This window comes from Dermatophagoides pteronyssinus, unplaced genomic scaffold (assembly GCF_027571235.1).
Source record: "Dermatophagoides pteronyssinus isolate colony J.1.1.1.1 unplaced genomic scaffold, Derpt_VIB-CSIC_2022.12 sq0013, whole genome shotgun sequence".
NCBI classification, from domain to species: Eukaryota; Metazoa; Arthropoda; class Arachnida; order Sarcoptiformes; family Pyroglyphidae; genus Dermatophagoides; species Dermatophagoides pteronyssinus.
The window spans coordinates 968,860-985,997 of NW_027461537.1; the positions used below are offsets into that span (position 1 = coordinate 968,860).

The window sequence follows — 17,138 nt, forward strand, 5'->3', positions numbered from 1 at the left end:
TACCTATATTAATGAATCCACTTTTGGCTATTTACACCTATATGGATGTAATCGGTTGTATTGGGATTTTGAAAAAAACGTTCGAATTTATTCTTATTGAAAAATTCTTTATTATTAATTATTCCTAATAAATAATTGAAATTTTAGATTAAAGAATTGTTTTATTGTTATTGTAAAGAGATGTTTTTTTTCAACAAATTACAATATTAATTAAAAATACTATTTGATTAAAATACTAAGATTTTTATCCATATTATTTGTAATATTTATCGATTCTTTCGAAAGTAATGGCATGGTATGATATTTTTGTTGTCTTTGTTGATGAGGATGTTGATTGGATGTCTTTTTTGTTTTTAATGGTGATGATTTTGGACAAACATTTGAATGAATAGTTGTTGTCATAGCATTTAAGATATGTTCAAGTGATTCATGACATGTTGTATGTGACGATGAATGTTCAAATTGAGGATTATGTATTATGCCAGAATTTTTTGGATTCACTCTGTCGAATGTTTGATGATTTTGATTAACTGTATGCGATGATGATCCATTCCGGTTTAAATTAGAATTTGATCGTTGCTGTTGTTGTTGTACACTTACATTGAACAATTCTTCGCGGCGTAAATCACGAAGTTTTCGTTGATTAAAAGCTCCTTTACAAATTAAACGACGTAATGCCTGACGAAAATCTTTCATATGGAATGCATATAGAAATGGTGATCCAGCCGAATTGATATGCGATAAAATAATAAGAAAATCCAATACGCTGGCAGGTAATTTTGGACATTGTGGACAGAATGCTTCGAATGCATTCGATGTATATAATGGAATCCAACAGACCATAAAAAACAAAACGATTATGAATAATTTTTGTGCTTTTTTTACTTCACGACGGCTATAGCTTAATTTATTGTTGAAAAAATAGCTATTACGTTGTTGTTGTTGTTGTTGAAAATGGTAATCAATACTTTCGATTGAATCATTTGGACTAGAAACTTTTGAAACATCACGTCGAAATTTCATAATGGCTAAAATTGAACGCCATTTTGATTTTGAACATTTATAATTGCCCGTACAATCGATAATCGATATTGGACGATTATATCGATTATTAATTGATATTGTACTTGTTTTACGGCTATTCGGTTCGGATTTTGTATGGTCAATATTATTTGATTGATTATGATGATTATAATCAAATCTACTATTAATAAGATGTGGTAATGAATGTTTTTTAAATACATGGCTACCAATATTCTTTCCATTATTAATCATATCAATAGATGAATTTTGTTCTCTATCCAAGTTATTATTATTTTCAGATCCTTCTTCTTCAACAATTACATCTGAAATGTAATTTTTTGAAAATTTTTTCTTCATCTTTGTTTTCGTTGCCAATGATATTAGATTAGGAACTTTATTCGAGGTAATAAAACTTGATTCCTGATGACTGATGCTTAGATGACGAACCTGATTGTTGTTGATAGATAAAAAAAAATTATTATTAAATTAAAAAAGATAATTAATTATTTGGAATATTTTTTTTTCATCATACTTTATTCATTCTAAGTTGTTGTTTAACAACGATATAAATACGAATATAGAAAATGGCCATTATAATCGCAGGGAACACAATTGTGGCAAAATAAAGAAACATTAAAAAATTATAATTCATTGTTGGTATGAAATAACAACGATCATTATATTCATTATGCCAGCCAAATAATGGTAATAAACCGATTAATGATCCAACTAGCCAACATGCAAATATTATTGCCAATGCTGTCTTCTCTGTAATACATTAATTAATTAATTAATTAATTAATTAGTTAATTTGATTAATGAAATCAGAAGATTACAATTTCAAATAAATCAATATAAATCGAAAAATAATTTACCGGAAATCCGTTTATGATAATCCAATGGATGTAGAATTGCCCAATATCGATCCATTGATACGGCAACCAAATTCAATATGGAAATCGTACATAATATGATCAATAAACTTAACATAATTACACATAATCTCATTGAACCACGTGGTAAACCAATTTTTGTCATTATAGCCGATGGTATACCGATTGATCCAACTAATAGATCGGCAAATGAAAGGCTAATTATATAAAAATTTGTAACTTTACGTAATCGTCGATCCTGTATAAACACTATAATGACCAAAAGATTTCCAATAATAGCTATGAATGCAACACATGCTTCCATGCCAACATATATGATTGGTAATTCATCAATCATTGTTGTTGTTTGTTTCATTTTTTTTCTTTAGTTTCAACAAAATTCAATATTTTCTTAATCCTTGTCCGAAATTTACTGACATGTTGATGATGTTTGTTTGTCCAATAAATTTATCAAAAAAAAAAAAAAAATACCTGCCAAAAATGAAAATTTCAATTAATCAGTTCATAGTCGAATGAAATGTTAGATGAAAATCAACACACAGACAAAAAAGAAAGTCATTAATCAGTAAGATTAGATTTGGTAGATCTGTTTCAGTCATTTGCTTTAGTTTTTATTCACAAACGATAATATTTCATGATAAACTAGACATTGAAATTCTTTCATTCATCAATCTTTTTTTTTACCGGATCTTTCATTAATTTATTTTCATTTTCACATTGTTTTTCTTTTTTTTCGGTCCGAAAAAAATTGTTCGTGACAATGATTTTGATAGAATAAATTCATTTGCCTAAATTATTCACTGTGGTTACCAGGCGGTAATTTTTGGTTTCTGTCGTTTTTTTTTGATTGCTCACCAAGGTGGTTTTTTTCTACACCAGCAACAAAATTATTTAAAAAATTGACATTTGTCATAATTTGTTTCGAACAGTGTTTATCAATATTCTTTCATAAATGTTTTTAAAAAAGATCTATCAACTTCGATTAGAGAATATTGCAAAAAAAATTGAACAGGATTAACTTGTTAATGTTATTTGGAAAACAAACACTTTTTATTAATCAAGAATCACTGGGGGAAAAAAAGAATAGATTTTCATGTCATGTCAATCAATTTTGTATTATAGTGAATTCAATTCAACAATGTTGTTTACTCTTATTGTTCAAGGTTATATAAGCCGGATGGTTAGGGTAATGAATAAATTGATGCAAAACAACAACGATGTTTGCTTGTTTGACATTTTTTTTTCTTCTTATCGAAACAAATAATTTGATCAATCGATATGATTAAAACCAAAAATTGGAACCGAAAATTACGAATTAATTGATTATCTTTGTTTTTAAGGATAAGAAAACTTTTTGGTAATTTTTTTTTTGAAATAAAATCCAGAAATTTCCAGAAAAATTTGAAAAATATTCGATAATGAAAAACATTCGATTTCCTGATTATCTACACTGCATTGCAGATCATAAGAGATGTATTTTTCATATCAAAAAAAAAATCATTATTATTTCCACAATTCTGGTCAACCCGTTTTTCACTCATTATCATCATAATATTGTGTGATCATTATATTTTTTTTAATATAAATAATGAAAAGAAACTAAATTTCATTTTCTCATCACATTATCGTTTTTTTTCTGGTCATCATCATCACACAAATAACAGTTGAACAACGTATATAGATAATTTAATTTAATTTGCAAATTAACCGAAAAAATAGGAAAAACTAAACTTTTCCATACTTTATCTGGATATAATAAAGAATGGATGGATGGATGGATGTGGATATGTTTTTTTCCTCCGCGAATGAAATTCTAAACGAAACTATAAAATTCTGGCCAATAATAATCATAATAATTTTCATTAATGGCCATAGCAAAATATGTTGTCAAAAGTAATAAACAATTTTTCCGAAATTAATTCATATCGTTGATGAAAAATTTTGGAAAAAAATATACCAAATTTTTAATCGAAAATAACTTACCCCCCAAAAAAAATTTGAACAATGTCACAAGTATTCAATGATAACGAATTGAATTGAAGATTGAAATTTATTCGATTTTTTTTAATAAATATTTCGATGAAAAATAAACTTTAATATAATCGTTGCAAATAAAAAAAACAAATTTTGAAATTTTTTGCAAATAATTTATGGTAAACTTTATCACTTGATGATCTGATCTGATCTGACACACTGATGATTATAATGTTGTTCTTTTTAAATATTCGGGTTGCTGCTGTTTCTGCGATTCTGTAATATTCTGTAACATGCGTATATCGTTTTGAAAATAATACGCATGTTTATTAATCACTGATTTATTAACTGGCGCCATTCTTTATAATTTTGTATTTTTTTTTTTTTTTTGCTATAGTCCAAGGATAATTATTTATTCCTTCTGGAATGTTTGGTCAAAAGAAAAAAAAATTTCATAAAACTTAATGGAAACAGGGAATTTTTTTTTTTGTTGTAATAAAATCCAAAATGTAAACAACGAAAAAAATGTTGACGAATGTTATCGAATTCCAGAAAAAAAAATCAAAGAATTTTTTGTTTTGTTTTTCGAAACATTCAAATTGTTCAAATCAAAAATTTGAATCAAACTTATGGTCGTGAATATGAATTCCTTGTGATTAATTTCACAGGCAAAAAAAAACAAATGATAAATGTGTGCTATTTTTTTCTTTCAAATCTGGATGCTTCTAACCGGATATTAAATGGCTTAACACAGCAAACAAACAAACCAACCAAAAAAAACAACAGTAAATAATTAAAATTGAAAATCCACAATAGAATTGTTTTTTTTCCTGGAATTTTTGATTTCTCATTCGAAGTCATCGAATTTTCATTTGCAAAACATACATATAAATGATTGGCATATTATCGAACAGCAAACACACACACACACACAAAAAAAAAAAACTAATTTTGCAATTTTCCTATTTCCATCCCCTCACTACTTTTTTGCATTTATTTCGTTTGTTGACAAGACATTCGATCCGAAAAATCAAATCAAAAAAAGAAAGAAAGAAAAACATTGGGTTAAATGGAAATAGAATAAATACAACAAAAAAAATCACTCAACTAAATTGAAATGAAATTGAAAAATAATCATTTTTAATATAACGTTTTTAGATAAAAAAGAAAATTTCATTACAATATGGTGGGTGGAGAAGGAAACAACAGCAATGATTTTTTTTTTATTAAAAAAAACCTAGATAAATGAACTATTTTTTACTACCATTTCATTGATTGTTCAATATGATCATATGATTCGATTGAATCGGTTGGACCAACAATAGCCAATACTGGTCGACGATTTCGAATATATTGTTGGCATATTTTTTTGAAATAATCTAAATCAATTGAATCAATACGAGATTCAATTTCAATGGATGATATTCGTCGTCCATAACATAACATTTGACGACCAATATCTTCACAGATTTGAGTCGATCCATCCAATTGTAGCATCATATTTGTTTTCAATAGATTTTTAGCTCTTTCCAATTCTTCTTCAGTAACATCTGTACATAATTGTTGCCATTGTTGAATTAGATGTTGAATGAATGAATTTGTTTTTGTTTTATCGCCAATAAAATATACACCCCATAATCCTGTATCTTTATAACAGGTATTGAATGATTGAAAACTATTGCAAAGATCTTTTTGCATTGAGGTTTGTGCTAAATAAGAAAAACTATTAAAACCACCACCTAATGATCGATCCCATGAACCGATTAATGTGTTAGCAATCATTAGAACAATATTATCCGCATTAATCCAACCGGTTGCTTCAACTGCTAATGCACCATAAATAAGATTCATTGATGGATCATTTAAACGAACATCACCACCTTGATATCGACATGGTTCTGGTCGAATATTCGATGCATCACGATCCATTTCACCAAAATAAAAATCAACTAATTCAACAATCTGATCATGATGAGTACCACCAGCACCAGCTACAACAATTCGTGGTCCTTTATAATGTGTATTTATATAGCTAATTAAATCATTACGATTGATTCGTTGGATATTTTCGATCGGACCTAAAATTGTCATTCCTAATGGTGTGTCACGGAATGCGACATCATGTAAATGATCAAAAACAACTTCTTGAAGATTATTTTCCACTTCTTGCATTTCGCGTAATATTACACTTCGTTCACGTTCGATTTCTTCTTTTCCGAATTTCGAACGCTGTATAATGTCGGCCAATATATCCAAAGAATTTTTGATATCATTTTGAAGACATTTGGCATAATAAACAGTCTGTTCACGTGATGTATAGGCATTCAGATGGGCACCCATATTTTCAATTTCTAATTCTAATTGCATTTGAGTTCGTTTCTGCGTTCCTTTAAAGGCCATATGTTCAAGAAAATGTGCGACACCATTATTTTCTGGTGTTTCATATCGACTACCTGCATCAATCCATAAGCCGATCGTACAGGTCGGAATGCCTGAATCTTCGGTCACTACACGAATTCCATTTGATATTGTCGAAACTTTAGTTTCGGGAACATTTAAAATTTCCGGTTGATGTTTTTGTTGATGATGAAGCAAACGAGCATTATTTTCAAATTTTATTAGCTTATTTGTTGTTGGTTTTATCAAGCGAATATTTCGATTGAAATGACGAATAAAATTTCGATAGGACATGATTACGATGAAACTTTTTATTTGTGAAACTGAACAAGAATTTACAATGATCACATGATGATTCAATGCATGCATTCAACTATTGGAACATGTGTGATCAAATTGGGTAAAAATAGAAAGAATATATTCCAAAATTCGAATTGTTAGCCGTCGAATATTTATATCCAAAAATCAAAACAAACATCATTCAGTCATTTTTTTTACTTTAATTTGATACGAATCAAGAATACAAACGAAAAATTTGTTTTTGTATGCAAATTATTATGACAAAGAACAAGAATCGAAGTAATTGACGAATTGAATGGGTGAGTAAAAGAAGAAAATAGGTAATTTTAATAAATTATCATACAGTGGTACCTCGGTTAACGAACACCTCGGTTAACGAAATTTTCGGTTAACGATTTCGGTCAGGAGACCGTTAACGACGATTTTTTTCGGTTAACGATGATTAAAAAACAAGTATTGCATTGTATTTCGGTTAACGAACATTTTGGTTAACGACGGTTTTTCAGGAACCGATCATCGTCGTTAACCGAGGTACCACTGTATTATTATTGTTACTGTTGACAATTAATGATGAATGGTGAGAAAAACAAGAATATTTAGGAGTAAAATGAAAAAAATCTGGGTTAATTCTTTTTTCTTTTGATGCAAACGTGCAAGATTATGGTGATGAATGATTTTTTTCTTTTATACTAATTAATAATGATGATCATATGATGAAAATCTAGCCAATCTTTATCTATATTTATAAAATATTCATGATTATGAGTATGTTGATGATGATGATGATGAAAAAACGGAATGATTTGCTATTTGATTCCTAATAGCATCATTATTATAAAAGTAATATTAAATGATTGTATTGTGTTTGTGTAATGCAATGATGAGTCAATCATTCATGTCATTTCAGTGAAAAAAAGGAGATCCAGCAGTAGTGAGAAAATATATAGGTGTATTCGGAAGACCGTGATGAATGAATGGTGATGGTGAATGAAATTATTCTTTTCTTTTTTATAAGTCTTCATTATATAAATGTTGACAACATACTTCACATGACAATACTGTTTCAATGGCTGGATTTTTTCCAATAATTATGTTACAGAAATTTTACCCATAGAAAAAAAAACAAGAGTAGCTGCCATTCATTTTTTATTAATGACATTTGTGCGCATCGATTTGAATGAAATATAAGTCAAAATATATTTGGTCTAGCATTTTTTCTTCCTTATTGTCGTGATGATGATGGATTCGAAATTCAATGTTTAGTGTAATTTTCAAATGTGATGAATAATAATATTCTAAAGAATTTGATGAATTTTTTGCAAATGTGATTTTAGTATGAATGATGTGGTAAAACCTTTGTTACATTTAGGGCAAATATGTTTCAAACGTTCATTGATTGGTTTATGAATATTTTCATGTCGGGTTTTATTATAGATTGATGAGAACACTTTATCGCATGATGAACATTTATATTTTGGCGCCATACGTAGGCCAGAATTTTGACCATGTACCATTTCATCATGACGTCGTTTATTATAAGTGGTCGAAAATGTTTTATTACAAATTTCACAAAGAATTGTTTTCTTTTCCTTTTCCGTCGTCGTATTGGACGATGTTGTATGAAGATGTTGCTGTTGTTGTTGGTGATGAAAAGCAGCGGCAACTGGATTACCGGCTGCTGCCATTAATGATGATGATGATGCAGCAGCAGCCATCATCATTGATGGATTTGCGGCAGCATGTTCAGCTGATATTGTTAGAATTTGTTGTGCAGCAGCATTTGCCGCAAATGGATTTGTTGTCGCTAATGTTGGTACAAATGTTTGTACAAATTGGACAGCTGAAGGTGGTAATGTTCGTTGCTGTTGTTGCGATTGTTGTTGTTGTAGTTGTTGTAATTGTTGCTGATGATTTTGATGTTGTTGGTGCTGAATCAATCCCTGATGTGATTGTTGTTGTTGTTGCTGTTGTTGTAATTGTTGTTGTTGAGCGGTAGTCGTCAATTTCTGTAGAATTTGGTTATGTACCATTTCATAATGACGTCGTTTGTTATACATGTTGACAAATGTTTTCTGACAAATATCACACTGATATTTACCGTTTTTCTTAATATTATTTTCTTCTTGTTTACGATTTTTTGAATTTTTCTTTGTAGATTTTTCTAATCCTTTTGATTTCTTCTTTTTTTTCTTATTATCTAATTCGTTTGTAGTATTCAAAAGATTTATTCCTGGTGATTGTTGCACAATAAATCCTGTATTATTGTTATTAATTGTTTGAAATTTTAATTGATTATTCGAATCAAATAAAATTGAATTATGATTTATAGGCACGGTTGTTGAATTAGATTGTTGTTGTTGTTGAACGATAAATGTGGCTGGAGTTAAAATTGTTTCAAATTTTTGATTCTTTGTTGATAATGTTGTTAAAATTGGCGTAGATTTTTTGGTATATTTTCTTCCACCATTTTGTTTTCTATTTGATGATGATTTTCGTACTTTTTTATCTTGAATAACGACAATGTGATTTAGATTTTTATTTATAGTTCCAAATATTTCATCACTATTATGATTATAATGATTGTTATTGGTTTTGGTTAAATGATCACTATCATTAGTATTTGAATAAGTATGATTATTATTGTTATTGCCGTAATATGAACTTTGTGTATGATGATCGGTATTATTGTCACGAAATGTTTGTAATTTTTCACGAAAATTATCCGATGATTTTAAATTAAGAAAATCATCATCTAACGGATCTTCGAATGGATCTACGATTAAAAGACAAAAGAGAATTAAAGAGAAAAAAATTCCATTTGTAAATAAATTAATGATAACCAGTATGAAAAAAATTTAGTTATAATGATTTTTTTTAAATACCAGAATCATATTCTTTAGCATCGCAACTATTTTCTGGATGAACATTTAAATAATGTTTTTGTAATGATTCCAATGTAATATAAACGTATGAACACAATGAACATGTGTAAAAATGTTTACGACGAGATTGAACACTATAATTTTGCATCATTTTATCATAATCAAAATAGAAAATGATGATTCGAGATTCTTAGTCGAATATTCATCATTTGTTGTTAATCGGGTTAAAAACATCATTCTTTTCAGGATCAATTCACTATTCGTTTATTATTTTTTTCACACAAAATTTAGAAGAAAAAAAGAAAACAAATCAAATTTTTAATGAATTTAATTAATTATCAGCCGATTTTTTTTTGTCGGGCCATTGACATAGATTATGGAATTCAAGAACAACAACAACATTTTTGTTTTGATTTACACACAAAGGTGTATGTGTGAGTTTTGTATGGGTGAAAACAAGAGTGAGCAATAAAAGACCTATAAGAAGGAATGGGCGCGCAACTATTCGGGGGAAATCATTCAATTCAATTGTGTAATATATAACAGCCATTGAAAAAAAAAAATCGATTACATTCTATATGGAAGGGCAAAGTTGTAAACGATGATCCTGGCATCTATCGGCATGAATGTGGATAAAATTTTTGGATTTCCTTTTCCCAAACACACACACACACATGCTTTATTCTCACACGTTGCTCTCATATTTTTCATTCACTCACCAACTCGAGCTGAAAGATCATTTACATTGTTTAATTTTTTTGGAATAAATTTTCAAAATTTTTACGAAATCATTTTAAACTTTTTTTCTGTGGCATAAAGCGTTTCGTGTCCAATTTAAGTGACTTAAAAAATCAACAATGCGTTACGTTGCTGCATATTTGTTAGCCGTTTTGGGTGGTAATAAAAGTCCATCAAAAGATGATATTACCAAAATATTGAGCAGTGTCGGTATCGAAGTTGATGGTGAAAAATTATCAAAAGTCGTTACCGAATTAAAGGGAAAATCAATCGATGAATTGATTGCACAAGGTTTGTTCTGTTAATTAATTCAATGCTTATTTTTTCGAAAATTGTTAACGTTTGTTTTTTTTTGTTTCAACAAAAATAGGTTCGGAAAAATTAGCATCCGTTCCATCGGGTGGTGGTGCAGCTGCCGCAGCACCAGCAGCAGCAGCCGCTGCTGATTCCGGTGCTGCTGCCGGTGATGCTAAAAAGGAAGAGAAAAAAGAAGAAGAAGAAGAGGAAGATGATGATATGGGTTTCGGTCTATTCGATTAGAGCTAAGAAAAACAATCATTTCATGCTCCATTTATTATTTTCATGATCATTTTTTTTCTGAAAATTTAATTCAAAAATAAAATCTTTTGATTAATTTCCAAAAACAACAACAAAAATAATGTCATTTTTTTATTCAATTTTTAAAATACGCATTTTTTTGGCAAATAAAATGTATATAGCACGCGAACACAACGAATTAAAAGCAAAAAAAAACCAGAAAGAATATTTAAAAAATGCAAACAAAATCAATGATGATGATGATGAATCACAATTTTAAAAATTGATTCAATTTTTATTTATCATTTTCCATTAATGTTTGAATTTGATGTACCAGGTCACGGGCAATATTCAATACAGCTTTTGCATCATGTCTATCGGCCATTTCTTTTTTGTTGTTTGAAAAGCATAATCCAAACAAACAAACAATGGATCATCATTTTTTTGTAATCAAAAATTCAATTAAGCTTACCATTGAAAAATTTAATAATATCAGTAAAATCCATATTATTTTCCAATATTATATCACGATAATATTCGACCAATGCTAATGCAATAAATAAAACAAATGATGATGATGAAACATGTTTGGCAGCCCATATGGTTTCCCAAACGGAAAATACATCAGCATAAATCAGTTCTATATTGATTTAAACATTAAAAAAAAATTAAATTCTCAATTTTTTCTATTTTGTTTAAAAAATAAAATTTTTACCTCGCTTAAAATCCAATAGAAACCAACGATAACAGAAATAAAAATGTGTGTAATCACCATTTTGATGCATCAATTCAAAAATATCTGAATCAAGAATCTGTATTAATGAACGCATATTAGCAAAATGTGTATCCATAGCACCACCGTGTGGAAAATTGGAAGTCATTCGTATCATTAGCTTACAGAAACAGCTATATGTGTATACCTCTATTCAAAAAAATCAAATAAAATTGAATATTCAATTTTAAAAAATTTATATTTAAAAAAAAATTCTTTTACCATCATCAAATATGACTAATAATGGTGCAACTAGATCACACATTCCTTGTACATAACCAATGTCAAGATGTTCCCAAACATATGTACACATAATATTTCGTAATTTTTCCAAATTTTCTTTTGTAAAATACCAAAAATTACGATCACATCGTTGTACATCTTTATCAATGCGATGTAAGTTAAGTGAAAAAAGATCAAGAAGTTCATTCTAAATCATAACAGTTAAAAAACAAAAACAAAAAGATTAAATTTGAATTAAATCGGATGAAAAAGTTTTTGAAAAAAAATTCATTAAATATTATTACCGAATAAAGGCCTCCATTTGATGATGCTGGCGATACACATTGTGATCCAGCACCACCACCACCACCGCCGCCACTACTAATAGCACCTCCAGATTCCATTGAATTGATAGGTAATCTGATTGATTCATCTTCTTCGTTGCCATTCGATTTATAATGATTTAATGATTCCAATGAATTCGGTGGTATAATACGATCAACCGATGGATTTGTGATGATAATATTCTGATGATGAATGCTAGTGATACTGCTTGCACTTGTCACTGATTCACTAATTTTATTATGTCTTATCAATGGTTTTCGGCAATTGTTTGTTGTATGATTTGTTTCAATGATCATTTTTTCATTTTCTCTGTTATTATCATCAATATCATCGGTTACCATTGGACATTCAGCTTCAATTATATTTTTTTGTTCGGAATTGCTTTGAATCGATGACTTTCGACTTTCAAATTCTTCATTTTCTTCAAAAACTTCATTCGTAAACATTTTGTTCGATTGATGATATATTGATTTATCTACTGACATTTCAGTACTATCATTTTGACTTTCTGAAGATAATTTTGCTAGATTTGCTGCAACAATTTCTTTATCTCGTTGTCTTACAATAGCTTCAACAGCTAACCATTCCGACATGATCATTTCATATTTTTCACGCATTTCAATATCATGTTTATTTTTCTCTTCATTATCATCATCAAAATGATAATGTCCAAGAAGATATAACCATACTTTTGAACGAATTGAATGTTCAATACCGCCAAAATAAACTAGCCGATAAAATTCCATTGGATCCATCGATATTTTACCAACGGAACTAAACATATGATTTTCCCATAAATCTTTTGTTATACCTTTTGATGCATCTGTTGGTTCATTAATACGATATATTTTCGTATTGACTAAATCGGCTAAATGTGTTCGTACTGTTTTTAGATGACGACAATATGCAAGCCAACCATAGAATGCTCTTGATATAATTTGTTTTTTCATTGTATTACACAATAATTGAATATTCTGTATATTATCGAATTGTTGTTGTTGTTCGATTTCAGTTTTCGTTTCATTCACTGCAATTTCAATCTGTTGACATGATGGCGATGCTTCAGGTTTTTGTTGTTGTTGTTGTTGTTGTGGTTGATTTTCATCATTACTTTTTGGCAAAAATTCGGATTGTTTTTGTGTTAACTTTGGTTCGAATAATTCTGCACTAATTGTATCCGGTTTATCATTAATCGATATGACACGAAAAACATAATCGGCTGTAATATCATCCGATTCCATATCTAATGATTGTTGTTGATCATTTCGTTGTTCACCATTATGATGATGTCCTGATTTTCGTCGTAATTTGGGAAAAATTTTTCCTGATTTTAATAAATTTGTTTTGTTTTTGTCTTGAAAATTGTTTTTGTTTTGTTTGAAATTAAAATAGAAATTTGTTAAAAACAAACCTTTACCATTTTCCGACCAAAGTGGTGGATCTAATTGTCCATATGGTACAAGACCATTTTCTAGACAGGATAAAAATGCCAAAAGATGACCTCCTTTTGGAAATTTTATCGGTGGATGCATTACACCATCACGTCCAACCATTACAATCGAACTGTAGCTTAATTTATGTTGATGACAATGAAGATAGACAATATTTTCCACGTTTACATTCAAAGCATAGTTCCAGAATGCACTCCTATAAAAATGTATGAAATTCATTCAAGCAAAAGTAAATTTTTTAAGCAGAAAAAAAACTCTCACTATTGACTAACAAGATTTGATATACAACAAAATGGGATAATAAAAAAACAATATCATACGTTTTATCCATTGAATGATTAAAAAAACCATCATTATTTCCATCCGATGATGGCTGATTAACTCGGCCATTTATCAATTGATTCGGTGTCCATTTGATACTAAGACCATTTGAATCTTGATGCAATGATAGATAACCGGGCATCGGTTCTTGATCATCGATCTGAATGAAATAATAATTGAAAATTTTTCAATAATTAAATGATGTTTGTTTTAAATAACAACAAACATTACACATACCGGTTGCATGATAACATTATTTTTTCCATAAAGTAATGTTGATTTAGAATTTTGATGTAATGATTCAACATAATCTTTTGGTGACCAACATATGTTTGATGATGATGTACGTAATATTGGCGATCCTGATGATTGATGTTCATCATAATTATGATGATAATAATGATGATGAAGATATTGTTCATTGCCAACACCATTGGTATAGGTGAAATTTTTCCTATAATTCATACCTAATGGTCGGCGAGATGATGGTGGTGTTGATTGATTGATTCCAGTAGCTGTAGAATTATTTGTTACTGGATTTGGTAAACAAACTGATGATGATATACGATGACGTTGTACTAATTCATCGGCTGGTGGATCAGTCCAATATTGATCTTGTGTTTTTATCTTGGTATAATCCAATGCACAAGGACCAACCAATAAGGATGCAAAAATTTGTCCAGCAACAGGATCCGATACTAATGCATCACGTTCATAATATTTTGAACTATTCTTAACAACATGATCAACAATTGATACTAAATATTTTTCAAATAATGCAATTCTTATCCAAAGAAAACGATATTTTGTCGGTGATGATGATTGATTTCCACCACCACCACTGCCACTGCCACCACTGTTACTATTATTATTATTTGATGATATTGTTCCCGTATTATTGTTGTTGTTGTTGTTATTTAATGTTTGTTGTTGTTGATTTGATTTCATTTTGAATGACATACGATTACGACTTTGTAAACTATCACTACTTGATGATGATCGTCTGTAAATATGGATTATAAGTAAGATTAAAAAAAATTATAACCAAAATCATTTCGAAACTCTCGATATAAAAAAAAACATACTTATTTGGATCAATATTTTCAATTTCTTGAACTTTTTTCAATACCAATGCAGCGATATCAAAATTTTTTGCTACTTTTTGTAATAATGCTGTTGTTGAATTTGTTTTGAATAAGCCAAGTGCACGTCGTTTTAGTCCATGCGATAAACAAGCATCGACGGCCGCTAATTTATTTGTTAATTTATTTTTTCATTCAAATATTTTGTTTTTTAAATTTTCAAAATTTTTAACTTACCACATAATGATGTAATACTTCCACTATCTTCATGTACAAATTTTCTTGTAACAGCTTCTTCCATAATCTGTTTCACTTCACGTTTAATCATTCGTAATAATTTTTCAATCAATTCTTTATCATCATTATTTTGATCCATTGATAATTTATTTGATGAAATTGTTGTCATCATCATCATTGTTGTTGTTGTTGCTGTGGTTGTTGTTGTTGTCGATGTTGTCGTTATTGTTTTGGATATATTTTCCGAATTGAAATTATTGTCATTATCATTATCATTAATGTCGTTGCTGTTATTGTGGCTCGTTGTCATTGTCGTCAAATTGTTAGTGGCCATTTTCATTTTGTTTGTTTATTTTTATTTTTTGCAAACCACTCCTCCACACACTTTACATATACCGACAATCTAGCTTCCGGTTTCTGATATTTTTATTTTTAGTTGTTTCAATGTTTAATGTTCAATCAATCAGTATGTATGTTATGAAGAATAATAATCTTATAAATTTATTTCATGAGAAAATTGTCAAATAAGTTTTTGTTTCAAGATTGAAATGATTGATCGATGATGAATAACAAAATCTTTGATAATTATTTTGCAAACATGTTCAATATTGTTGTCATTTACATTTGTTTCGTGTTTTATTTTTTTAAATCAATGATGATGATGAGAAAAAAAATAAATATTCTTTGTGCGTTCGTTGAATCAGAATTTTGGAACCAAAAAAAAATGTGAATCAATAAAAAAAACTAAAATTGAAAAAAATGTGTCGTGTTGTTTGCATTCGATTCCAACAGCTCCAAAAAAAAATATAACATGGTGATGAATACTATTTTATCACATTCTATATTCATTTATTTTTTCTCATTTTCAGAATGATTGTACACACTGTACATATATTGTATTTATATTTAAAGGAAAAAAATAATTTTTGATAAACTAAATAAAACGAATGGATCCCATTGATGTAATATATTATTTGGTGAGTTGTTTTTTTTTCATTCTGGTTGTTCCAATGATTCAAGAATATGCGACGGTGCAAGCCTCTCTCGCTCTATCTTTCTGGCTCTCCAATGAAAAGATGATAAAAACACCACTATCATCAGCATCTGACAAATGACTACAAACGTGAACCAGAATCGATCCAGAAAGCACCATTTTTTCTCTGTTACTTTTGCTTTATCTCTATGTTTGCGCAACAACCACCTAACAGAATCAACTACTGCTACTTTTATTTTCTATTATTATTATCAATGAATTAGGCAAATGAATTGTTTTCATCACTTGTTAACATATTCGGGTTGCAGAAATTAAAAAAAAATAAACTATTGCTAGGAGACTAAAAAAATTCTATAGAATCACTAGGTAATTGATTGAAAAAAAGTGGAAATCGTGCAAAATAAATAATAACCAAAATAATAATAACCATTTCAAATTGAATATAATGTTGACATAAACCAAGACATTGCACATGAAAAAAAGACAAAGAATAGAATAGAATTTCTTTTTTTTAAAATAACATATCAATGCCCAAAAAAGTGGTTTTTTTCTCATTAAAAAAAGAAGTTTACATTGCGTATTGATTCGGTCTATATTCATCGATGATTGAATGATTTTTTCATAATGAATGCAAACGTATTCATCATATTTACAATTTCCAATTTATCATTCTTTCGAATTCACTGTAGCGTGACTGTATGTTTGTTCATATCCATAGTTATTTTCAATCTATCATCAGATAAATGTTTTGTTTTATTTGATTTTGTCGATGATTTTGATTTTAGATGAAAGAAATATTTTTCTTCAATTTGAAACAATTGGATAGATTATAATATTATGTTTCTTTTCGATCGATTGATTGATTGATTCAAGAAAACATCTAATCATATATAATGGAATGGAATCGATTGATTCTGTTCGATTTAAGGTGACGTGTTCGATTTTTTGTGTTTTTTCTGCCTGATAAAAT

At 28.8% G+C, this 17,138-nt stretch overlaps 5 protein-coding genes across 6 annotated transcripts; 1 reads left to right on the plus strand and 4 right to left on the minus strand.

Moving 5' to 3' along the window:
* Positions 1–150: 150 nt before the first annotated feature.
* On the minus strand, positions 151–3,057 carry LOC113790608 (tyramine receptor Ser-2-like). The gene is made up of 3 exons (XM_027340297.2): positions 1,899–3,057; positions 1,556–1,791; positions 151–1,470 (listed from the first exon to the last, which is right to left on the minus strand). Exons 1-3 carry the CDS (start codon positions 2,269–2,271, stop codon positions 220–222), a joined length of 1,860 nt encoding a protein of 619 aa, XP_027196098.2. The 5' UTR covers positions 2,272–3,057; the 3' UTR covers positions 151–219.
* Positions 3,058–5,008: 1,951 nt separating this feature from the next.
* UQCR-C1 (Ubiquinol-cytochrome c reductase core protein 1) lies at positions 5,009–6,679 on the minus strand. Its single transcript, XM_027340315.2, has one exon. It carries the CDS (start codon positions 6,654–6,656, stop codon positions 5,151–5,153), a length of 1,506 nt encoding a protein of 501 aa, XP_027196116.1. The 5' UTR covers positions 6,657–6,679; the 3' UTR covers positions 5,009–5,150.
* Positions 6,680–6,887: 208 nt separating this feature from the next.
* LOC113790619 (uncharacterized) lies at positions 6,888–9,966 on the minus strand. The gene is made up of 2 exons (XM_027340314.2): positions 9,470–9,966; positions 6,888–9,360 (listed from the first exon to the last, which is right to left on the minus strand). Exons 1-2 carry the CDS (start codon positions 9,618–9,620, stop codon positions 7,883–7,885), a joined length of 1,629 nt encoding a protein of 542 aa, XP_027196115.2. The 5' UTR covers positions 9,621–9,966; the 3' UTR covers positions 6,888–7,882.
* Positions 9,967–10,127: 161 nt separating this feature from the next.
* On the plus strand, positions 10,128–10,841 carry RpLP2 (ribosomal protein LP2). The gene is made up of 2 exons (XM_027340319.2): positions 10,128–10,498; positions 10,578–10,841. The coding sequence occupies exons 1-2, from the start codon at positions 10,327–10,329 to the stop codon at positions 10,745–10,747; spliced, it is 342 nt and encodes a 113-aa protein (XP_027196120.1). The 5' UTR covers positions 10,128–10,326; the 3' UTR covers positions 10,748–10,841.
* On the minus strand, positions 10,173–16,440 carry LOC113790614 (small G protein signaling modulator 2-like). 2 transcript variants are annotated; one of them, XM_027340305.2, is made up of 10 exons: positions 15,175–16,440; positions 14,941–15,103; positions 14,093–14,858; positions 13,855–14,015; positions 13,495–13,730; positions 12,044–13,374; positions 11,739–11,946; positions 11,460–11,666; positions 11,217–11,384; positions 10,173–11,131 (listed from the first exon to the last, which is right to left on the minus strand). In XM_027340305.2, exons 1-10 carry the CDS (start codon positions 15,512–15,514, stop codon positions 11,040–11,042), a joined length of 3,672 nt encoding a protein of 1,223 aa, XP_027196106.2. In that variant the 5' UTR covers positions 15,515–16,440; the 3' UTR covers positions 10,173–11,039. The 2 variants fall into 2 exon arrangements, with proteins under 2 accessions (XP_027196106.2, XP_027196104.2); XM_027340303.2 differs by having other exon boundaries at positions 12,044–13,407; positions 15,175–16,439.
* Positions 16,441–17,138: the final 698 nt, after the last annotated feature.